We start from the raw sequence: 25394 nt of genomic DNA on the forward strand, positions 1-25394 counted from the left end.
CATTGAATTTCTTTTCTAAATAATTTAAATTTCAAAATTTTTCCACTGTTTTACACTAAACACTGTCTCAGCCTACATGAGCGCCGGGGGGGTGTGTGTGTGTTAAAGATACACTCTTGGGCTTCTCCTAATTACGCAGGGCACCGCCCCTTACAGCTGTGAATATTCCTTTCTCCCTATTCACGGGCAAACAATTTATAATCGGGCTCAAGTCTACCAAGGAGGATGGTCGTCCTCTGGAGTTTGTGGTGGAGCTGGTTTCCATCCAGGCTTCTCATCCCAGTACATGTCGTAATATATATGACCACGTTCACGGTTCTCCATGCAGCACCATATCCCCACATACTGCTTCACACGGTTCCTGAACTTTGTCTCTCTCACCTGATTTTATGGTTCAAATATTTTGCGTCATACAACACAATAACAGTCAGTTTCTTCAGATACTCAGATTACCTCCCGACTATACCCTTGCAAAAAATAAAATAAAATAAATTATACTACTCAGATGAATAGTAAGAGGAAAAGAAAGCTTGCCTTGTCAGTAAAACCTAGGAAGACATTCTCCATGGAAGAGAATTGAATGACTTTGACATCCTTAAATGAGGAGAATACCTTTCTGAACTGTAAGGTGAAAAAATGTGGTCAGCTAAGCCTTCACTGAAATGGAGCATCTGAAAAAGAGTTAATTCAATTGAAGCATAGACAATGCCACTTTCATCATTGATACTTTAAAATCAGCGCATACAAAAATATTCTTCTAGAAATCTCCAGAGTACCGTGGACTAATTGTTATTCCATAAATTTGGAAACGACAAAGAGCATTTTCCCATGTAGCTATTAAACATGCAATCTCTTCCTACCCTGGAACCATATCAAATTTTATGGTTCTCCTACCAACATGGCCTCAAAGTTTTGACTTTTGACATGACTCACATTCATGGGTCCAGCTTGGAAAATTTGCAGGAAAATGTGCTGTATATTAAGACATCTACAAAGAAGAGAAACCAAACCTAGAACGTTAAAAAAAAACTTGAGTTGCAGTCAATTTAAAAAAATACTGGAAGCAGAAAATATCTAGAAGAACAGTCCAAAACATGAATGGGGAATGGTCGCGTGATTGAATTATTATAACTCAATAGCTAGAACAATATATTGACACAGTAAATTTTGAATACCATTTCTTCACTGCTATGTTTAGGAAATCTGAGTATCCCCTTTAGACTTGTTTCGTTGGCTATATGGCAGTTGGAGGATTGTTCTTCACAAACTTGAACCTCAAGCTGTGAATCCTTTACCTGAAACCATCAAGGGAAAGAGTTTTCACATATGTGAAAGCCAACTAGAAAATCTCAACTCCTTTGCATTTAATGTAACTGAATTTTTTTTTACCTGTTTGGGCAATAACCGGTTTTCAAGAAAAGAATACTCTCTGAAGTCAATCCTGGGGCCAAATTCTTCGTCTGGTAGTTCTCTCAACATGACATTCACCTGCATAATGGGATGGCTACCCGTCAAATTCTTGGCTCAATGGAAAATGTTGCCATTAGGATCAGAAACATCAATGGTTGTGACGCTTAAGCAGATTTGGCACTCATGAAGAAGTAGCTTTTTTATGAGGAAGTTTGGGTTTTCTTTCAATTTGTGGTGTCTATCATGTTTGTGGGGCTTTGTTTTATTATATTTTCATTCTTGGTGTTTTGCTTAGTTGTGGGTTTTAAGTGACTTAAGTGGTAGAGCCCATTACATTTTATAATAAGTGAACTTTTTAGTAATAAGTGGGTGAGGTCTAACATTCAAGTTAGTCTATTTAAGGACTGTAGGGACGAGATTATAAGGGGTTCAAGGGCTTAGATTATTTTTAGGGTTACTTAATTATACAAGGGAGGATTGTGCTGTAGAAAGGACACTTTTTTTATCTATTTGAAATTTATGAAGGAGGATTTTCTCCCTCAAGAAGCTGCATGAACAGCAACATCACCCGTTTGGTGATTTTGGTGTCTCTTTTCTCTTTGAATTATCTCGTATTTATCTTTGAGACCAGATCTGTTCAGATATATTCCTTTTGCTTTTGCTGTGTCAAATTGGTATCAAAGCCAGGTTGATCTGAGATTTTTCATGGCAGCCCGGTGTCATTCAAGTGTCAAGGCAAAACCAGGCCCAACGTGGTGAGATGCTGGAGATGCAGGGAATGATTGAGCAACTCATACATGAGGTGCAGGCTGTGCTGCGCAGAGATCCAGAGGAAGCCCAAATGGAGGTACCAGAAGGAGACCTGACCCCTTGGATCTATTGGAAGATAGATTTAAAGATGATGAAGTAAATATGGAAGATGAGAATCCGTTCCATCATCAAGTGGTTCGTAATCAGCCTAGACGATGTGGATTAAAGGATCGGTTGGTGAGATCCCTTGATGTAAATGCCGAAGGAATTAAGATCAAGATTGCTGATTTTTACGGAAAGATGCGTGCTGAAGACTTCCTTAATTAGGAATCAAGCATAGAGATTTATTTTGAGTGGAAACCTATGATGAAAGAAAGGTATTCTTTGTGAAACTGGAATTAAAAGGGGTCCTGCTTCAATTGTGGAAGAGAGTGATGGAACAAACAAGGGAAGCCTAAGATTCACATGTGGAAACATATGAAGGCCAAGGTGAGAATATACATCAGAGTTCAACAACCTGTCCATAAGAATCGGTCTTCAAGAAAGTGATTAGCAACTTGTTGCTCGTTATTTATCGGGGCTCAACCATTGATTCGGGATAAGATGAGGATTATGTGGCTGCCTAACCTTGAAGATGCACATCAGTATGCTTTTTTGGGTGGAAGAAAGAGTGAATGCAAGTGGTTATAATGTTGTTTGGGGGTCAAGGAGTGACTAGACAGCTATTAAAAGCAGTCATGCATATCTCCTTTATCAGATGGAACAGGCTCTAGGACTGTTGGAGGGGTTGACCAGACTGATACAGGAAATGAACCAACAAAATCGGGTCCCTCCCTATAATCATGTTGGGAGTATGAGCAGCGGGTCAACAATTCGCTGTTTCCTTTATGGGGAAAGAGGACATGCGTCCTGACAACGAAGAAGAGGAGTTGATAGAGCCTATTTATGACTGGTAATAAGATGAAGCTGAAGAAACTGACAACATGCATGTGAAAGGCGAGAGTGGTGGTTCAGCGAGTTATGTGACAGCACCCAAAGTGATCAAAGAGTGGAATGGAGGTGCAAAAATATATTCCACACAATTGAATTAACTCTTTAAGTTATTGCAAATCTTATTACCGAGCGTATGAAAGTGACTACTTTTGTGTTGTCTAAGGCCATGGATAAGTCAATTGGTTTGGTGAAACAAGCAATGATGAAAGCACCTGCGTGGGTATTAATGTATTATCGGACTTTGAGAAACTTTTCATGATGGAGTGCGATGCAACACATGTTGGAATAGGGGCTGTTCTCAGTCAAGATGGCAGACCTGTAGCCTTCTTTAGTGAGAAGAATGCACTATTCAACTTATGACTTGGATTTAATGTCTTAGTGCTTGCTTTACAATATTAGCGACATTATTTGGTATTTCGGGAAGTTGTTTATTCTGACCATGAAGCACCAAGTACTTGATCTCACAAAATAAACTCAGTCCTAAGCATGCTGAATGGAACTATTTATTTTCAAGAGTTCACATTCTCATTTAAGCACAAATCAGGGAAGTTGAATAAAGTAGTTGATGCACATAGTAAGAGCTCTTTACTACTGAATAATACGCATGCACTAAGTTTTTGGCTTCGAAGAGATTAAAAAAATAGTACGGTAGTGATCCATTTTTCAACCATGTATTGAAGGAGTTGGAAGGTGCAACCAAGGTTTTAAATTTCTATTTTGGTCTCCACAAGAATGGAAACGTTTCAGTTTCGATTGAAAATTTAAATGGAAATCCTTTTTTTTTTTTTAAATGGTTCAATGAAAATCCAGTAAAATCACATAAACTTATAAAAGCATATGCAAATGATAGAATTTTAAGATGAGACTTAGGGAAATGATAGAATAAGCACAAATACACACTTAGGAACCATAAAAAGAGCAAGGTAGTCATCCATAATGGTTTAAGACTATCGAACGTCCAGTGGTATGGACTGTCATGCATGTTTAATAATTCAATATATATTACATTTCATATGTAATTCATATAAATATATATACATAATACTAACACCACATTCCACATGCAATTCATCTAAATATAATTACATAACATATACTATACATGATACAAGCCGACCCCAACTAGTTTGGGACAAAGGATTAGTTGAGTTGAGTTGAGATACTGTACATGATAGTGTACTACTAATGCACTTACGAAATTTTCAGTATGCGTTTCGGTTTTAGTTTTGTTTTGGTAGGGATGGAAATGGTAACATTTTGGTTGTTTCGTGTAAATGTTGGTAGAAATTTAAGACCATGGGAGTAGCAAGTGCCTCAGACTCTTCTTTTTCTGTTCATAACGGTTATTTGTTGTTTAAAGGTAACCAATTGTGCATATCTAAGGGCTTCTTGCGTGATCAAATCATTAGATAACTAAATGAAGGTGGACTTGAGGGTCATTTTGGAAGGGATTAGACCTTGGCTATGGTGATTAATTGTTACTTTTGGCTAAAGATGCACCATGCACTGGGACGTAGAAAGATTTGTGAAGAGGTGTCAGAATATGATAGTTTGCAAGGGGAACACAAGAATAGGTTTGTACACTCCCTTGCCAATACCTACTTCACCATGGGTTTGTCTCAGAACTTCCAAAAAATGCTTGAAGACCTGATTCAATATTTGTAGAGGTTGATTGTTTCTCAAAGGTGCCATACTTTATTCCGTGCTTAAAGGCAACTAATGTGTCTTATCACCGAACTCTTCTTTAATGAGGTGGGTTTTCTTCATGGAGTTCCTTCCACCATAGTTTCAAGTCGAGATGTCAAGTTCTTGTGACATTTTTGCCATATTCTGTGGCAGAAATCGGTTAGTCAACTGAATTATTCCAATGCATGTCTACTTCGTTGCATCACAAGTGAAGACTCGGGATTCTATCTTGCCACAGGCAGAAATTGTTTTTAATAATTGTATCAACATCTCTACTAAGAAGACTCCATTTGAAGTCGCACATGGCACAAACCGCAAGCTCGCATATGGGCGCAAACCACAATATGCGGTTGGCTTGGTTCCACTACCAGAGGATGATTAGGTTAGTGAAGATGGAGAGGCCTATGCTGAGCACATTAGGCGAATCCATGAGGAGGTAAGGGCTGCTATAGTTAAGAGCAATGAGCTCTACCCAAGAAGTGCCACATCGCCAATTAAAGGAATTCAAAGGAGATTAGGTCATGGTATATCTACAAAAGGAGAGATTTCACAAGGTACTTTTGACAAATTGAAATCAAGAAAGATAGGACCGTGTAAGGTTGTTAAAAAGATCAACTCCAATGCATATGCAGATTGATTTGTAGACCATCTTCAGATCAATCAATTCTCTAATGTGGCTGATTTGCATGATTTCTACGGTTTCGACGATGGTGATGAACAAGAAGACATCAATACTTGGGTGGAACATCTTCCTAAGAAACACGTGGACATTGTTGAAGATGTATTGAAGTTGGAGGTGCGTTCTAGGCATGGTAATCATTACCGACAGTTTCTCATCAAGTGCTTGGGAAAACCACGAAGAGAAAGTACCTGGATATCTGAAGATAAGTTGAAGTGAGTGGATCCCATTACATATGCCAACTACCAACATGATTTCTCATCGGAGTAGAGCTTTCTCCGACACAGAGGGATTGATGCAGGAGCATAAATGGTACTCACAACGAAGAAGCAGCTTTTTTAAATTTTCATGATGGAATTTGGATTCTATACTTTTTTCATGGGATTGTATTTTATATTATTTTAGTTCGTGGGGTTTTGTTTAGTCATAGGATTTAAGTGACTTATGTTGTGAAGACCATCATCTTATAACTTAATGAACTTTTAGGTTATAAGTGGATGGAGTGTATCATTTAAATTAGTTTTACTTATGTTAATCATTGAGGAAGGATTGTAGGGTTGCAATTAGAAGGGGTTCGAGGGCTTAGATATTTTAGGGCTGCTTATGTGTGTATATATTGGGAGGGGGGATTGTGCAGTGAAAAGGACAGTTTCTGAGCTAATTGAAATTCATGGAGGATTTACTTCCTTTCTGTTTCTTTTTATGCACCAGATTCCAATAAAAGTAAAAAAGGGGGCTGCAAGTGAAAAATGGAAATACAACCTTAACTGCAGGATGTGTTTGGACATCACTATATTATTATTTAAAAATAAATAGACATACTTGCATGGCTGCTGTATTTGGGTAGATAATAACTTATGATGCTCATACAATTAGTGATATTGTTGCCAATAATTTTTCTTTAACTTTGTACACCGATGCAATCTCAAACGTTTTGCACCATACATTGTAGAGTCATACTCCTGAGTGTGATATTCAAGGCACAGTTTTTCCATCAAACATCTGAATTAAGGTTATAGAAATTAAGTATACGATTTGTAGTCTTTGCCTACTCTGATGAAATGGAATACAGATATGATATATAACTAGTATTATTAAGTGATTTCTATACTAGAAATCAATAGGAAGCAATAGAGTTGTCCATGAAAAATGTCGGAGGATTTGCTTGAAGGGCAAGACAGTATTTCTAAGTATAAGACAACAAGCTGAAACTTCATTCTCCTCTCATTGGTTTTTTTTTTTTTGAATGATTTCTCCTCTCATTGTTCTTAGACTATGAACTCTAGATTAAGAAATTACACATTTGTGCATGCTTAAATTGCATGAGGAATTAGTGAATTAGCTGAGGTCCAAGCCCTCTAACATTATGTTTCTAGAGAAACTCTAGGAAACTCTGCAAATCTAAGGAGATTTGTATCTTGTTGGATGGCTAATGGGTTGCCTCCATCTACGATGAAGTATTTTTCCTTAAACACCTGAAGGCCAGATTCTTTCCACATTCACTGTCCGAAGATTCTCCCATGTTCATAGAAAATAAAAGGACAGGACTGACGAGCTAGCAAACTATGGACTTAAAAGCACTTATGTAATGATATAGTATTACAATCCTAAGGATTTGATAGGGACCATCGCAGAAGGCATTTCGCGTAACATGAAATAAGCCATTGTGAGAGATAAATGTTTTGTAAAGTTTTTATTTTCTTTTGAATAAATTTTCTACTCAATAAATAAATAATTTAATCACTGGGAAAAGTTTTCAAAATATACCATGGCTAATTTTTTTCTGATATGGGATATTCAGCCATAATTCTCAAGATAATACCTGTCAAAAATATAGCCTAGCTAATGTTTCGTCTGATACAAGATATTCAGTGATAATTTTGAAGAAGATAATACCTCAAACACATGATCCAAAGGGCACAAAAAAGGTTGTCTTGTCATTGTCCCTGCCAGAACTCCAGGATGTCCAAACCATAGTCTATCCAACCTACACCATAATGGAGGCATCACCTAAAAATAAGAAAAAAAAAGTTGGGTCAAGGGCTCCGGTATCTAAAGTACAAGAATGACAATATTATAACTCAATTTGTTCAATGCCAGTTTTAAAATTAGTAACAATGGCATACATCTAATTTCTCAAAAAAAAGAAAGAAATGGCATATATCTATTTCATTGAATGATATATAGTTATGTAATTATTATATGCCATTTATGTATCTTCCCTAACTATGGTCTCTCCTTTTTTACTTTTACTTTGTAAGGCAAAGGAAATCTCCCAAATCATACAAATATAACATTGCCAAAACACTCAGTTCAAAAAACCCAAGCCCAAACTCATGGAGAACATGCCATTACCAACTCTGGTTTGTCTTCCTTATCTTTAACTACTATGATTTTTTCAGCAAGTTCGGTTATTCTTGTGGCAAAGTCCAAAAAGGCATATCATACAATCGGTACGTGGTTTTTGAAGCTTTGCTGTAAGAGATACACCTAAGTTGCCTAGGACAGATGAATCTCTTCATCTAAAAGAGAAGGCCATACAAAAGGAATCAATTTGAGTAATGAATAGTGAACAGAATTCTACCAAGTCTAATGCATAGGTTTGCTTTCTTACAAAACCCTTTATGCTCTACATCAATGCTCTATATAGTCCCAAGATTATTTAAAACCATATAAATGTAAAGTTTCCTCTACTATCAAATACCTTGCAGATGTAAATTTCTTTATACCTATTAAATATTTTAACCATTTAAATTTATCTATAGCCATTAAAAACCTTATAGATTTAAATTTCTTTGTATCTATTAAACACCTTAAATTTTTAGCTTTGGCTCTATTTTCACCTCCAAAAAAATAGTCACGGAAGCATGAATTTCTCGTATGAATAATGTTTGTGCATAGTTCGTGTCATTTTATTGTGTTTAAAAGAGGACCATATCTCCTAGATATTACGGTAAATAGAGAAGCACAATGATTTTTTTTTTTAAATTTATCCTTATCTAAATAGCAGCTCATCCTTAATCCTCTGAAATTCATCAGTAACTTCCCTTCTTGTCAACAACATTTTAATGGGAAGTAAAACATATGAGAGCTTCTTTTACCTGAAGCCATTTTAAAGGCTATATGATCATTCTAATTAAAATATGGCAGTCATGAAACTAAAGTGATGGAGGTTGTGGCATTATTAAATCTTAGCTCAACCTAGCTTATAAAAATCAATATACTGACTTTTTGAGTAATGAAGGACGGAGTTAAACCTGGTGTAAAATCCCTCTCCTTCACAGAATTTGTTACTCTAAGTGGTTCTTACAGTTCAAAAGTTAAAGAAGTAACCAATTGTAGAAAAAGCAAATAATTGAACCAAAATTATTTTCTTGTTGATGTCAAGGACGTGCTTTGTGAATTTCATCGGAGTGATGGGGGGATGGTATCACACTCCCTTGTTTTGATACTGGCATTCTCATTATTTTGCACTTTTCTGATTGGCTGGTCAATAAGAGTATTGTAAAACAAAGAGAGGAGTTCCAATATGCAAAAAAGAGTATGCGGATATAATCTCCCTAGTTATTTCATTCCCAAGTTAAGAAAAATATGGTGCAGCTATATATTATGGCACCTCATTCTCAAAGTAGCATGCTAAATGCATACATAAAATCAAAGAAGAATAGACAACACTTTTCCATCCTACGAATCAAGGAGACAGGTATAGAATCAATGTTTCTCAAATCCGTTGAACAGAAGTGAAGAACTATATGCAGAAGTGAAGAACTATATGATTTAACTAATTCATAAAGAGACCGTGGATCAAATCCAAAGATATACCTGCAATACCAATAATTAAGAAAAAGAAAAAAGAATTCATCTTTCAAAATAAAATAAAAAAGAACAAAGCTTCCCACCAGATAAATATAATACTCTAAAAAAACATTTTCCAGGAAGGACAATTGCTTTGGAGTTTTCCAACACTCACCAGTGTCCTGTTCAACAATGAAGCAATAGCAAGTCCAGCCCTTATCTGTTTCAACTGGAAAGGTCCATTTTGAACAAAAATAGTGAGGTGTAATACATTAATATTCAATAAGTCCATTTGGTATGGAACCAGTATAATACAGGATACTGGAGTAAGGTTAGTAGATAAAGCCATTCATACCTGGTAATTAATGAGAGAGAAGTGTGATTCAACGGTATGCTCCCCATCTAGCAACAGGCTCTTGGGAATGGACGGCTTAAATGACAAGAAACCTCCTACAAAAATTTCATAAACATGAGTTGGGAATATAGCAGACACTTTTATGAAACAGGTTATTGCTCACAACAAAGTTGAAAGAGGGAGGCATTTACGTACGTGTACAGTGTACTCTCATATAGAAAGAGCAAGGACCCATATTTTAGTGCTTCAGAAATTTTTTAATTCCCAAAGGTTCTTTATATTATCAATGGTGTCAGGCATATATATGGCACCCAGTTCAACTATCTTAAGTTACAATGCGATAAGAAATGGAATAAGTAAACAGCAACAGCATCATAATGATGAAATCTAGCAACAAAATTTCAGGATTGGAAGAAAACAGCTCCTACTCATACAAATGCTGAAAGAAAAAAAAGTAAACAACAACAGCATTCCACATCATTATTTGCATCACCTAACTAAGTTGGAAAATTAAAGAGAAGCATTATATACAAGTCACAAGTCATTGAATGCTAACCTGGTGAGTCATAATATTGTGGTTGGTCATAGAAAACCATCGCTTCACGTAGTCGGTGGCGCTTTCCTTCAGTACCTGCATACTGAAAGGTGGTATGCACAGCATATGGTTCCAGTCTAAACTGTTGATACATTGCCTGCAAATGCAGTTTAAGGGCATTGGAAATATTTTACTGTTAACTTCTTTGGCAGTGAATTTTGAACTGTTATAAAACAGAAAAACAATATATGAATGAACGATTAAGAAATAAAAACTGACCATGTAAATCTTATCCTAGAAAATAGTGAGTCCTTAAACAGCACATTAGGAGGCCTTACCTGGACAAAGTAAGTATGTCCACTGCAAAATATACTTGCTGGCAAGATCCCCAGCTTGAGGTTACCATCGAAAGCATACACAAGCCCAGTTTCTTCATCAACAGATGGACCTAAACTTCTGCGCACTAGATCATTAAAACCATTCTGATCCCATATCTTTTCATCAGCAAGAAGCATATTTTTCCATTCTTTTGCCAGTTTTTTTGAGGAATCTGTAGGTCGCCAGTGGAATATTCCAATATTGTAGGCACCGCTTACTGTGGAAGGTGAAGAATTGCTTGAGTGGATGAGTTATAAAATGTTGATGTTAGATTTCAGATAAAACAGTTAAGAAATTACAATGTCTACAGGGTATGAAGCATTGAGATCATAGCAAAAAAGGTGCAGCTTGGTGTTTCTGTTATAATAGGTTGCAAGTTGAAGGATTTATGGAGATAGGCTTCTGGTAAAAAAGCACGGCGCACCACAGCAGTAAGAAATTCATTTACAAGCAAAACAACGGAACGAAATGAAAGGAATTACACAAATAACCCCATGGAAATGAAAGATATAATCCACTCAAATGAAGCAGGCAGAGACACAGCAAAACAAAGCCGCTGATTACATCCATTGGGCAAGCACAATACTTCTTCAGTTTTATATCTTGGGTTATACTAAAAACATTAATGTTCCAGTTTTACTTGACATGGCAAAAATTGAAGAAACACCCTTTATTCAAATAAAGTCTTGATTAAGCCAATTCAAGTTTCTGAAGTACTGTATCGTTTTTGGAACATGATTTTTTTTTGAATGGTAACTAAATATATTAAAAAGGGATAGACCGAAAAAAAAAAGGCCTCCCGCACCCCCCACTAGGCCAGAATTACACACAGGAAGAAAGGAAAAAAGGAAAAAACAATACAAAAAGAAATTAAGGGGGGAGAAAGTCGAAAAGCTCCAGAGACTGCTTGACCACACCCGTTTTAGCCAAACTATCAGCGATTTCATTGGCTGATCTCCTAACATGAAGGAAATCTACCGAGCATCCGACCGATATATCCTTTATTTCATCGAAAAAACGAAGAAATCTCCAAGGAGGATTCACCGAACCCTTAAGCCACCTAATGACATTTACAGAGTCTCCTTCCACGATAGTGTTCGCTACCCTCTCGCTACCTAACATCAGAAATCCTTGATAAGCGGCTCTGACTTCAGCTTCGTTAGAATCTGCGACACCTATAGGCCCGGAAAAAGCCTGCACAACATCCCCCTCTGAATTCCTTAATACACCCCCAATCCCAGCTGGACCAGGGTTACCCAAGCTTGATCCGTCAAAATTCAGCTTAGAAAAACCTACAGGAGGATTGACCCATTGCTGAGAGATTCTAGGAGCGGGTACTTGACTGTTTTTGGAACATGATTGATAACAGATGCTGGAAATTCATTGTTATACTTAGGGTACTTTCACATTTTTTGGACTAAAGTGGCATATAATTTGTATCAGACTCCAAGGTGATGTATGCCATAATCAAAACCAGGTATTTATCAACGGATTGTACCCAAAAAAAATAAAAATGGAAGCTCTCTGGTTGCTTAGCCTGATAACTAATGGAGACAACATCAATTTTGTTATCATCGGAATCCAATCCAAAGTCTTGTGGGATTTTCTCAGAGTCGCGTTTACCCTTAGTAAAATCCTTATATGGGCCTTAGTGAGTCAATATCCACAAAAATACATGTCCTATGGAATACAGGATAGTCTATGGTTAGTCTTACGCAATAGTCAAACTGCATCTGCATCAGATGGGCTGCTAAATATGTGGATTATAGATGGATGAGAGTCAGTGGACTCCCATCCGATTTATGCTAGTCCAGCGTTACACAAGAAAAATAGGTCAGGCCATAACATGCTAGAGATCAATATTCCTGACTTAACTGCTACACCAAAAAGTTTTGAAGAAAATACAGATTTCCAGAGGCAGTCCACTTTATCTAAGAAAATGGTAAGACATATTAGGATCAAGACAATTCATGGGAACATGCCAAAATGTGACCCAACCTGCTCCGCCCCATACATAGACTTAACTGGTGGATAAATAATTGTTCCAGTTTTTCTTGAGTTTCTAGAAATTGAAGACACAACCTTTATTCGAAAAAAGTCTTGATCAAGCCAGCCAACTCAAGTGTTTTGAGTACTGTATCAAGTTTTTGGAACATGATTGATGACAAACACTGGAAATGCAATTAGGGTACTTTCATGTTTGATGGACTGGTGACATATGATGATATCATACTCCAAGGTGATGTATGCCATAATAAAAACCAGCTATTTATAAGCAGATTGTACCCTAGAAAAACAATTTGGAAGTTCTCTGGTCACTTAACCTGATAACTAGTGGAGACTAAATTGGAATTCAATCCAAATTCTTGTGGGATTTTCCAAGAGTCACGTGGACCCTTGGTAGAGCCCTTATATGGACCTTAGTGAGTCAATATCCAGAAAAATATGTGTCCTCAGATATACGAGATAGTCTGTCAGACTGCATCAGACTGGTTGCTAAATATGTGGATGGGAGTATCAAACAGCAGGAAAATTTACTGAGGCTCAGAAAACTGAGGAGCAAAATTGTATCTATAGACAAACTTCCCTCCCACCCTACTTCTAAACGGTTAAAACTCTTAAAACCTCAAAAAAAAAAAAAAAACCTCTTAAAACCTTGTTTAACTATACTCAAACTCATAAATAGCCCTGACTAAGATTGACTTTCACATGATATGCCCTCTATCAGTCTATCTAACCCAAACGAGTCCTCAAGCAATAGTAGAACTCCTCCCTGCTGGATTAGTAGTAGTTTCAGCGATCTTGCAGGGTGCACGGCCATCCTCAATAGAAGCTTCTCAAAGCCCCTTGCAGACGCCCTCTAAAACCTGGGAAACATATACATAATTACTAGTATAAAAAAATGGTAGGGTTTGCCAATTTTATGTTCATCTGACATGGTAAAGCCTTTGGGTGATGTCATCAGGTGTCAGACTGTTGTCGTGCTGACAATGTCAGATATGCTCCTTCAGGCCCCATCTTCGTTATTCCCCTTCTCTTCCCTCTTCGTATGTATGTCTTAAAGAGTCCTTGGGGCATGGTTTTAAATTTCCCCAAAACGACCGAAATGTTTCCATTCCCATCCCCAACAATACGAAATCTACGTGATTTCTTTTCAGGTCATCATTTCTCCTAAATTTTCAAAATTTGACCAAAATTCCAAATTCGATTGAAATTTCCGAAATTCAACCAAAATGGTCGAAATGACAAAAAAAATGGGAAGATATTATTTGCATTTCATTTCATTTCATCAATGTGGAGAATGATATTTGGTAGGCAACATCACTGAATTGCACAACAAAGCATCTTATGCATGGTGTGTCAGATTGGCATGAGACCAATAATACCTCATAACTCTATGTGGTATTGACATAGAGTTGGGGTCCTTAGCGGGGAGATTGGTCACTGTACTTTCTTATACTTCACTATAGGGTACTTCTTTATTGTCTTTACTGTTCTAGACATGTGCGACAACATAGGTCACTAGATGTTCGAGGTGATTAAGCCATTATGGATGATTTTGTTGCTTATGTGATGGTTTCTAAGTATTTATTTGTGCTTATTCTAGCATTTCCCAAAGTTTCATCTTAAAATTTCATCATTTGCATATATTTTTTTAAAAGATTACAACTTTCATCATTTGCATATGTTTCCATACGTTGTCATGATTTTACAAGATTTCCAACGAAACCAAAATGTTTCCGAAACGTGCTGACCGAACCAAAACCAAAATTTAAAACCTTGCTCTAGGGCCGTTGAAGCTAAATGTGCATCAGATATTCATTCAAAGACTTTAATAGGAAGTGGAGTGAAATTCTATAGGGTGCCATTAAAAAAATGAAATTCTATAGGGTCACATTTCTAAGAGAAAAAACGGAGCTAAATGGAGGAAACCGTCACTTAATGTCATCAAGATGAACTTTGATGGGTGCTCTCTATTGAAAATCCAGGCCAGGGTGGCATAGGATGTGCTTTTATGACATAATTGGACTGTTCTATGCTGCTCCTTCAGGCCGATCGGAATGAGGGTTAAATTAGAGTCTTATGGAACTGAACATTTTCATGAGGGAGTTAAATGGCTCTCTAATTATTGAGGGAGATTCCCCCAATGTGATATCGTGGGCATAGTTTCAAAACACCCCCATGTCATCATCGACTTGTCTGAGTCGACTCCCTTTTACCTTGTCCGATTGCGTGTTTTGCCCCGCAAAATCAATCAAAACTCCTTTGAATCACCTTAGTTATGACCGCATAAACCGAGTACTCGGTCGTGTAAACCGAGTACTCAATCGAGCTACGCGGGGTCAACTAGGATTTGCTTTGGCCACATTTTGGCATGCATCTGAGGTTTGAAATGCTGATTGTGGGCAACAAAGAGAAGCAGACATTGGACACTAACTCGATATGTAGAGGAGATAGATGATCAGTAGGATGGGCCCTACTAAATTTCTAGAAGCTTTAATGAGCTAAATCCGGTGTTTACAGAGATCGTTGTATGACGGGCAATCTCTGCCCCCTCTGTAACTCTTTTTCTTTCTAATAAATTGTTACCATTTCAAAAAAGAATGATGTTAGGGATGGTTCGTTTTATGTTTCACATGTGCACCGGAAAACCAAAATGCATATTATAAATATTCTTACACTGGGTTACCTATGTTTATTAGCCAGTTGAACATATTAAAGATCGAATATTGCAGATATAATCCCAATCTCCTCTGTTAAATGAGTTCAGAAATTGGCACCCAACAATTTTTTAGTTCACAGTTAAAACATCTGCTGCAAGAAACTTGTAAAATCAGCATTGCCATTCAAAAAAAAATTAAACACCATGACACATAAATTATTCCTCAAAATGGTTAATTTAAAACAGCATGATACATTAATTACTCCACAGAATGGTTATTAAGAATAATAAGTAAAAATAAATGAAAAATCATGGAGACAACATTGGTATAATGTTCACCTTGTTGCCAGACTTCCAACCTGTCATCAGCAACCGTCGGTATCACTTGGTCACTTGAAGTTAAAATATCTGCTCCAGGAAAACGAGCAAAATAGGGAAGTGGATTCTGCACCAAGGAAAAACCAAAACCAGAAATCAAGACATTTGAAGGGAAAACCAAAAGGAGAAGGTAATGTTAGAAATAGATAACAAAAACGAACTGTAAGACCTGCTGTTGTCACAAGAATAAATTTTGATATCTATCCAGAATCCAGACGGTAAAGATGTAGCACTCAACACTCCATAAGAAAGTTGTAGAAAAAGAGATGCAGGGCATGTTCATAATTCTAATTTTTTTTGTTAATATGGGATTATATATACTTGGCTGAATACGTTATTTCCTTTCCAACCTAACAGCGTACAACTAACACCTATAACCCTGAAGTTCCAAAAGTGCTCTCCAAATAAGATGCAAACTTATGCAGAATTTAACTTATGCAGAATTTAACAAGAAGTCGGTTAAAGGAAACAAATAGCCAAATACTTAATTTGATTGAATCAAATTCATTGAGTACAACACGATTAAATCAAATTCATTGAGTACAACGATCAGGGAAAAGGCTATTCCTAATTGAACACCACTGAAAACCATTCTCGAGAATCAATAAGTGCAAATACTACTAACATGATAAACAACTTTTCCTTACATAGATATTACTGCATCATTTGTTGCGCTGGAATGTAATTATACCCAAAAGATCTGTACTACAGAAAATCAACTAGAGTTTCTGGCCTCTCTTGAGTCTTCAACACCATTTTGAAGAAATTCAAGGTGTCTTCCAATTTATAATGTTGCTGTGGGAGGAAAACTCTATCACTGATAGCTTAACCAAAAGATGTGGGGTTATCATCTTGAAAGAAAGGCATAGGCTCAGTAACCAAAGGTGTGGATAATAAAATTTTCAGAAAAAAAAGAAGCATTGCTTTAGAAATACAAAATGAAAAGAGACCAACAAATTGTTACAAATCTTAAGGATGTCAACTGAAAGAGGCACTCATTTTTCCAATATAAGCATACTTACTACATTATAACGTGACTCATTGGCTCAAGTAAAATAAATGATTGTTTTGCTAACCAAATTTTATAATAAACAAAGGGAATTGATGAGTTTGTGCAAGATGGCAAAGTGGCGGTGGCCAGATTAACAGACCCGTGATGACAATAAAAACATACCTTCAACCAGACCATGTCTGTGTCACACATCAATAGTTCATAGCCAAAGGGTAGGATAGCATTTATCAAAATAACTTTTTCTCTTCCCATTTTATGAAATGTCGGTGACCCCCACCCGACATCGATTGTATTCATATTACTGCCCATATCAAAAACTGGAATACCTTTCCAATATAAAGCCTCCAAAAGCTTGGTGTCCATTGCACCTATAACAACAAAATTCCAAACATCTTTTAAAGCAATATAACAGACTCACAAAGGTGAGCTTGAATAGATACTTGAAAGGAAGCCAGAGGGGCAAAAATGGAAAGGAGTTGAGATTTGAGGTTAAAAAATTACCCACAAGAAGATTAAAGACACCCAGATCAGTCAAGTGTTTCACCCAATTCAAGATGAAGTCCAGGAATGCATAGTTCCCAAAGGTTACAACAATGACATTGTCTTTCACCCGAGATGTCACCATCTCTTTGGTCAATTGGAAGGCCTTTGAATGTGGCATATTTGTACCAGCGGGTGGAGAATCCCATATGGGTCTTGTCCATATACTTTGAGGCTGTGATGGTGGCACTGGCACACTGTCCTTAGGGTTCAAAGAACTATTGACACCTGTCTCGGTACTTGTGTAGGGAAAAATTGGGGCATGCTCCATCTGAATAGAATCTACATCTGAAAAGGCATTGACATTGAGAAAATTGAATGTCAACAAGCTAGAAACAAAGATGTATCACACACTGCACCTGGAGCCAAACATCATAAAATAAGACAATTTCAAAAATATGCAGATCGGAGCTCTAGTAACTAAATATTCTGGATTGTATCCTGAATACGAACTTGAGGTAGTTATGCTCAAGGCCCCCTTCCCTTATCAAGAAAGGTAAAAATTACCCATTGCAATCCACTGAGGGCAGCAATTCAAAAAACCTAACAGTGGAACTGTTTAACAACAGTAATCTTTCATTTTTGAAAAAAATAAATTAATTAAAAAGAAACATAAACAAGGGGAGAGCTATTCGTGAGGAAATTTAAATTCAAATTTTGTACATTAAATACTCCTTTGTAACTTGTAAGTACAGAAACAGAGAACACCAAATTGCTCAAATTTCATTTTAAGAACATTTTCATGGCCTATGTTACGGTTTCATTGACTAGCAATAAATACATAACGTCTGATATCAGTCACAGTCTATGATCTTTGAAGCCTTAGCCTTCCAAAGTATGGTGTAGTGAATAGCAAGATACTGACACCAATCTTGCTTCCAAATTGTGGAATTTTCTCATGTCTTTAACAAACAGTTTTTTTCTAAAACTACTCTGTCCCTAACCTAGTCCAATGATTATGCTTTTAAATTTTAACAACAAAACCCTGCACGTCCTTTGACCAAAAAACATTTCTGCAATCATGATAACCCTTCACCATTACAAACCCAAATTGGAACAAGCTGCAAATGAATAAATTAATTTGAGAAAATTCGTGAATGAGGTGTTCACCACGGTACAAAATTTTAGTCCAAAATGTATCTTTTTGGCATCGGTTTCGTTTTGTTCATGTTGACCGAAACTTTACATCATAAATATATATAGAGGAAACTGTTGGAGGGGTTAGGATGAAATCTGCCCCATTTTTGTCCTCCACAAATGGAGGGGTTAGGATGATTCTATGGAGCTGATTTTTGGTACACCCCCTATCTATGATAAGGCCTTGCAAATGAATGGTTTGGATCACTCCCCAAAATGTGAGACCCATGTGATTGGGCAAGCTAGCTCACCATAAGTTTGGTGAGCTTAAGCTCACCAACAGTTTCCTCATATATATATATATATATATATATATATATATATATAGAGAGAGAGAGAGAGAGAATATATATATATATATATATAACATTATGTCGGTCAAAGCTTGGAAACATGTTGGTTTCGCCGTTTCGGTTGGAAATTACAGTGGAAATTCTATAAAATCACAGAAACCTAAGGAAACATATGAAGAAAATGGTGGAAATTTACAATGAAACTTCAAAAAATGTTGTAAAGGGATTATGTGATCGAATGCCACTAGACAGAATTTCTCAATATGAGAGAGCCATTCCAAGTAGTATAGATCCCGAATTACTACAATCCCTTTTAGATAAAGGTGGCTTTCTCTCTTTCATCTCCCATGGGTTCAAAATGGGCCTAACAAAAAAAGACAAACAGGCGTATATGCTCCTGAGTCCTTATAGAGCTAAGAGTTAAGGAATGCTGCTTTGAGTTTGTTAAAGTATAAAAGATAAATAACGCCTTTCTCCAACAGCTTAAGCTTTTGGAGAAGTTGGTAAGTTTAACATGGTATCAGAGCCAAAGGTCTCGAGTTCAAACCTCCCGGATAGCAAGAATCCACATGCGATGGTCGGCCCAAAGTGGGACCACATGTGCCACGTGTTTGCCAAGTGGGCCACATGTGCGGGGGAGTGTTAAAGTATAAAAGATAAATAACGCCTTTCTCTAAAAGCTTAAGCTTACACCTCAAGCATTTTACAAAATCAAAGGCTTGGTAAGTTAACAGAGTTAATGAGGGCGGTCACCTCTTCGTCCCCTACTAATCAAAGGCTTCCACCTCAAGCATTTTACAAAATCAACGATTGAAAGACTAATCACGGTTACTTGTGGCAATCATGTCAACTTGGGATCGGGAGCGTGGGGACATACTAATAAGGGCGTGAGAGGGGGCTTGACTTGCCAACTGAACTGTATAATAGGGCCGGACTCTTAGGAAAAAGATTATAAAGTTTCACCTTATTGTATGCACTAGCTTTAAAGAAGAGCTAGCTTTATCTGGTTTTTGAGGTTTGAAGAGCCCTTCTCAAATCTCTCATCTCCTAGTCCTAGCAAGCACTGGAACTTGGTTCCGGTATAGGAGAAGTTGCTTCTGTCTCCTATCCTAAAATATTATTTACTTTATTTAAAAATAAGAAAATATAATTATTTTTTGTATTAAAAGAATTTTAAAAAATAAAAATATCTTTTATTTTTATGTTGTACTTTCTCACTATTTGCTATTTTTGTTTAAAATCTTCTTAAATTAAAAAATAAAAATATATTTCTTTACAATTTAGTGTATTATGTGGTATATAATACTAGTATGCATTACATAATTATATTTATATAAATTACATGTGAATGTGAAGTGTAAGTATAATGTAGAAATATATGTATGAATTGCATGTGAAATGTAGTGTGTACGAATTATCATACATGACAATGCATGTCACTAGGTGTTCAGTGTTGTTAAATCATTATAGATGATTGTCTTGCCTATGTGATGGTTTCTAAATGTGTATTTGTGCACATTCTAGCATTTCCTAAAATTTTAACTTCATTGTCCATCATTTGCATAGTGGTTCCATGATTTTATAGGATTTCCACTGAAACTAACGTGTTTCCATTTCAATGGAGATTGAAACGTACACCGAAAGCAAAATTTGAAACCTTGGTGTTCACTGACTACTTAATCACTGTATGAGTTGCTTAAATCACAGAAAGAAGGGAAAGTAAGGCTCTTAGTTAGGACATTAATTTTTAAAGATATTGCAAAGCTGTGCCCTAGAATAAATGATTAAGGTTTACTACATCAGATATCCTCATGCCAGCCACAATACCCCAGGTGAAAGATGATATGTTCTACCTGAAGCATTCCAAGACCCTCGTGATGACACCCTAGCCTAGGGTTGACATTATCAATTTATCACAGAGAAAAGAAAAGTTATTTTTGGAAAATCACAAAGGGGGGTCTGATTTGAGAATAATTAGGGAATGCAGGTATCTCGTATTCTCTATTAGTGGTCAAACCCCTAGAGGGAGTCCACCCTCTTTTCCCTCCTTTTGTAGTCTCCCATGAGTCCACCATGGTTTTTAGGTGTTCGTTTTAAATTTGTTTTGAAAATTGTTGTTTCATGATTTCCCATGCTTAGAACTTTGTAGGAGTTGTTTCATTTTTCTATTTACCAATGTATACCTCTCTATTATTTATTATAGGGATGAAATGGGGCGATGAGGTTAACTTGGAAAATCTGAGTAGAAAATTTGTAAGCTTTTGAAGCTTGTAGTGAAGGCTTGGTGGATTCCTTGCTTCTTCTTCAAAATTTTAGATAGTATTTGTTCTAATGTTATGATTAATATGGTTTATCCCTTTCCTCTTCCCTTTTCCTTGGTATTTGATTACCCAAACTAAAGTTCACCAATAGTTGGTTCACCGTTGTTTGTGTCAAGTCCTCAAGTGGTATCAAAGCATGACCCTTTCTTGTGAGAAATTGATTGGATACAGGGATATGCTGGGGAGTAATGTGGATAGATTCCTGATACGTATTTGGGCCTTCCGTTATGTGGAGGTAGACCCCAAAAGCAGCTTTGGAATCCGGTCATAAAAAAAGTGGAGAAACGTTTGTCAGCCTGGATGAGAAATTTAATATTATTGGGAGGAAGGACTGCCCTTATTAGCTCTATCCCTTCCAACCTCCCCATTTATTACTTGTCTCTTTTTAGATGCCCAATTGAGGTAATCCAATGCTTAGAGAAGATTCAACGTAATTTCTTGTGGCATCGGAACAAAGAAGGAGATTTCATCTGGTCAAGTGGGAGGAATTCTCTAGGCCAAAAAGAGCATGGGATGGGGCATTCAAAACTAAAAGACAATGAATAATGCACTGGTGGTTAAATTTTTATGGATGTATGGAGAAGACAAATACTAATCTACTTCTAAATGGTAAAATAGGATCAAAACCAATCCAGAACAATGAAAGAACAGCAATTGGAAGGAAATTCTTGCTCAAAACAGTCCAAAACCCAGTAAGTTGCTGTTTTAGAACAAAAAATGAGCAGAGAATGCAGAAAATGAGAAGACAGACAAGAGAACTGATCTGGAACAGAAATGTGGGAAAACTAAATGGAATGTTATTGAATTTCACTGAAATTAACAGCAAGAGGTGTACTTGGCTCAGTTGAAATCTCAATATTGAGAACAAGAAGAAGTGGAAGGCCTTCTTGAGCAGGAATCCCCTTTTAACGCCCTTCAAAGCTACTCTCTCTCTCTCTCTCTCTCTCTCTCTCTCTCTCTCTCAAGCTAGAGTTACAATCTCCAATTCAAATCAGCTAAAAAGTACCTCAATTAAAAAAAAAAAAAAAACAGCTACTTGCAGTGAGCGCCCAAGCCTAGACTCCACTCATTACAAAAGGGTCTCAATACATCTTTTATTTACAAGAATATCACTCCTACTAAAAGAATACACATACACCCTACTAAAAGAGAAAATTACATTTGATGTGGTCCATTAGAGCTTCAACGCATAGATGTCATGTCCTTAGCTGCCCTTTCTAGGTCCCTATCAGCCTTTTCCTTGAGTATAGATGACCTCCTTAGGGCCTTAGGGTGTCCAAGGTCATGTAAGACCTCCTCGTCCACGTGGTCGGCCATGTCCATGGTGTGGTCCTCGTCACTAAGGTCATAAAATAGAAGTACAGATCTAGCTTTGGCAATTGGATCTTGTGTGAATTATAGAAACGTTGGGGTCACGGTGTCGAGAGATATTATGAAGCAAAGGGTGCCCTTTTTTAGAGAGTTACGCTTTAGATCCTATAAAGGGGACAAAATTCATCTTTGGAGAGCTCCTTGGTGCCATGCTAGACCGTTGATGGAGACTGACTTGTTTGCTGTGGCGTTAGACAAGGAGGTTAAGATTAAAGACTACTTTAGTCGCATCGATGGGAGGATCAACTGTAGAGTGGAATTTCGCAGGAATTTTTTTTATTGGTAGATTGAAAAGGTTGCCTTTTTTTTGGAAATGTTGAAATCAACCTTCATTAGGAAACTATGCACGCATGCACACACACAAAAAAATCGAGAAATGGTCCAAATTTTTGGGATTCTTTGTTCTTCAACTCGGAGGTCGAAGGTTCAATCCCAGCTTACGTACTAAAATAAAACCTTCATTAGGAAAGTGGGAGAGGACAAATACTAGATTTAGGCTTCTAATGGGGTATTTTCTAACCAATGTTTGTACAAGATTCTCTTGCCGCCTTCACCGAATTGCCGGTTAATAGGATCCGGAAGATTACTGCTCAGCCTAATGTATGCGCTTTTGGGTGGACAACTGTCTTGGATAAGATTTTGATGATGGACCATCTCTGTAATAGTAATATCATCATTTATTGGTCAGTACGCTTTTTGACTCCTGGTAGGGGAATCGGTTGACCACATATTCTTTTATTGCAGAGTGGATAGAGAGATTTAGGTGAGCATCTTAAGTCACTTGGGTGTTCCCTAAACATTTCACCGAGTTATTTGAAGCCTGAAACTTATTTTCGTGGCCTTTAAGGGGAAGACCTTTATGGAGCATGGCTCTTCTAGCTATTATTTGGTCAATTTGGAAAGAATGAAATAGAAGCATCTTCAAGGGCAGAACTTGAGGTCCACGTTTTATCTTCCAGCAGGACCCTCTACGAAATTTGGGATAGGTTGATGCGGAATTTATTGCTGAAAATATCTGAGAAATACATGACCAAGTACGCAAGAAACTGGGAGAAAGCAATGCCAAGAACAAGGCCAAGGCTAATTAACATTGTTGACACAAGACTGTCGATGTAGGTGATGAAGTTATGGTGTACCTGCGAAAGGAACGATTCCCTATTGGTTCCTACAACAAGCTAAAACCCAAGAAGATCGGACCATGCAAGATTTCGAAGATCAACAACAATGCCTACAAAATTAACTTACCAAGCAGCATGGAAAGTTCAAATGACTTCAGCATTGATATTTTTTAGTATCCCATATGAACTGCTGAACTCGAGAGCGTGTTCCCTCCAACTGGGGGTAGGGGAGTATTGTAGCCCAAGACCTTCCCTCCAACTGGGGGTAGGGGAGTATTGTAGCCCAAGACCCCAGTATCGACACACTAGGCAAGGGATGACATTTATCAATTAGTCACAAAGAACATAAAGGGCATTTTGAGAAAAACAAAGAAGGGGGGTTGATATGAGAATAATTAGGGAATGATAGGCATTTTCATATTCTCCATTACTAGTCAAACCCCTAGAGGGTGTCCACCTTCTTTTCCCTCATTTTGTGGTCTCCCATCAGTCCACCTGGTTTTTTAGCTGTTAGTTTTAAATGTGTTTTTAACATTGTTGTTTTTTTTTTTTTTCCGATACTCAGAACTTTTTAGTAGGACTGTAGGAGTTATTTCATTTTTCCCTTTACCGATGTATACCTCTTCATTATATATAGGGATGATATGGGGTGTGGAGGTTAAATTGGAAAATCTGATTAGAAAATTTGTAAGCTTTTGAAGCTTGTAGTGAAGTGAAGACTTGGTGGATTCCTTGGTTCTTCAACATTTTGGGTTAAAAAAGGGTGGCACTCAAGTAGATTTTCTTTTGGTTTTCCGTTTTGTGATGAGAGGTGCGGGGTGTAGATGTAATAAGAAAGTCGGTCGCAAAGATGGTTACATTAGACAGACCTGCTCTCCCACATTCTCCTTCTAATTTCTAAATTGCTCAGTTTGCAGGGATCCTGAGATGTTAATTGATATGATATCGCGAGTCCTCTTAAGAAACAAAATTAGACCTATACATGAAGAGCTCATGGATGAATCTCAGTGGAGGCTTGGGACCTTCCTTATGTGGTGTGAAAAAAGCGGCACACATCAAATGATGAGTAGCGACGACATAAAGCTTGTGCATAATAAAACATATCCTCGTTTTACCGCAGGGGGGGGCTTCAGAGGATGCTATTAAAACAGGGCATCAGGAAATACCATATGTATGTATGTTTTTTTTGGTTTCTTATTTGAAATATTATTAAGGAACAGATTCCAAAAATGGGAATTTTTCATCCAACCATTTTAACCTGTAAAATCCCTATGGCGGAAGGGAATTGAGTAGAGAATGAAGAGTGTAGAAAAGAAGGGAGAAATAATGGGACTTACGGGGCGAGGAGAACCAGGTCCCTGAATTGATGGGTCTATCCATGGAGACGGCGGAGAAGACATAGACGATGGTGGAGAAGACGACGCCAACTAGTACGGTAGTGAACACGGCAAGGAACAGCAACTTCTTGTTAGACAACAGCTCTTGAAAATAATTCAAAGCCATATGGATTGGATCGATGCCAAAAAATATGTTCTCTCAAATCCCAATCGATCCAAAGATTTATGAGAAGACAATGCAAACCCTAGCTAGCTCCACATATATTTCTATTATTTATTTATTTATTAGCTTGGAGCAAGGTCAACACCACAGACTCTGTCTCGAAAATAAAATGATCTTGGAAAAATAGGTGAAACATAGCCCCCTTCCCCTGGCTGCTGCTCCATTTCCTTTCTCAAACAAACAGAAAACAAAATTTACTAGTTTTACACCTTGGGAAATGATATTACCACCCCCCACATTTTCAGCCAGTTCAGCCTTGGGCCGTCTAAACTTTTACACAATTATTATAATTCTGAGATGACCTACATACATGGTCCTGCTCTGATCCGGAATGAATATCACATCCTTGACATAGCTTTTCCAACCCCAAAGTGAGGTTTCTGTATCAAGGGCCAAGGATCATCCTTTCAAGGTGGACAG

At 37.2% G+C, this 25394-nt stretch overlaps 1 protein-coding gene across 1 annotated transcript; it reads right to left on the bottom strand.

The window, feature by feature from the left end:
* On the bottom strand, positions 1-25394 carry LOC143876971 (arabinosyltransferase XEG113-like). Its single transcript, XM_077378655.1, has 13 exons — positions 24752-25394; positions 17136-17462; positions 16797-17002; positions 15584-15689; positions 10542-10798; positions 10225-10360; positions 9669-9763; positions 9489-9542; positions 7415-7528; positions 1390-1488; positions 1176-1295; positions 535-621; positions 1-381 (listed from the first exon to the last, which is right to left on the bottom strand). Exons 1-13 carry the CDS (start codon positions 24915-24917, stop codon positions 214-216), a joined length of 1935 nt encoding a protein of 644 aa, XP_077234770.1. The 5' UTR covers positions 24918-25394; the 3' UTR covers positions 1-213.

The sequence above is a fragment of the Tasmannia lanceolata genome, unplaced genomic scaffold, assembly GCF_043159265.1.
Source record: "Tasmannia lanceolata isolate RefF3 unplaced genomic scaffold, GAP_Taslan_0.1 ptg000005l, whole genome shotgun sequence".
Lineage (NCBI taxonomy): Eukaryota > Viridiplantae > Streptophyta > Magnoliopsida > Canellales > Winteraceae > Tasmannia > Tasmannia lanceolata.

Coding starts and splice junctions, on each gene's coding strand:
- LOC143876971 (XM_077378655.1), bottom strand. CDS start 24,917: ATGGCTTTGAATTATTTTCAAGAGCTGTTGTCTAACAAGAAGTTGCTG. Junction 15,690..16,796: donor CAGACATGGTCTGGTTGAAG/GTATGTTTTTAT, acceptor TCCTTGGTGCAG/AATCCACTTCCCTATTTTGC. Junction 382..534: donor TCCTAGGTTTTACTGACAAG/GCAAGCTTTCTT, acceptor CCATAAAATCAG/GTGAGAGAGACAAAGTTCAG.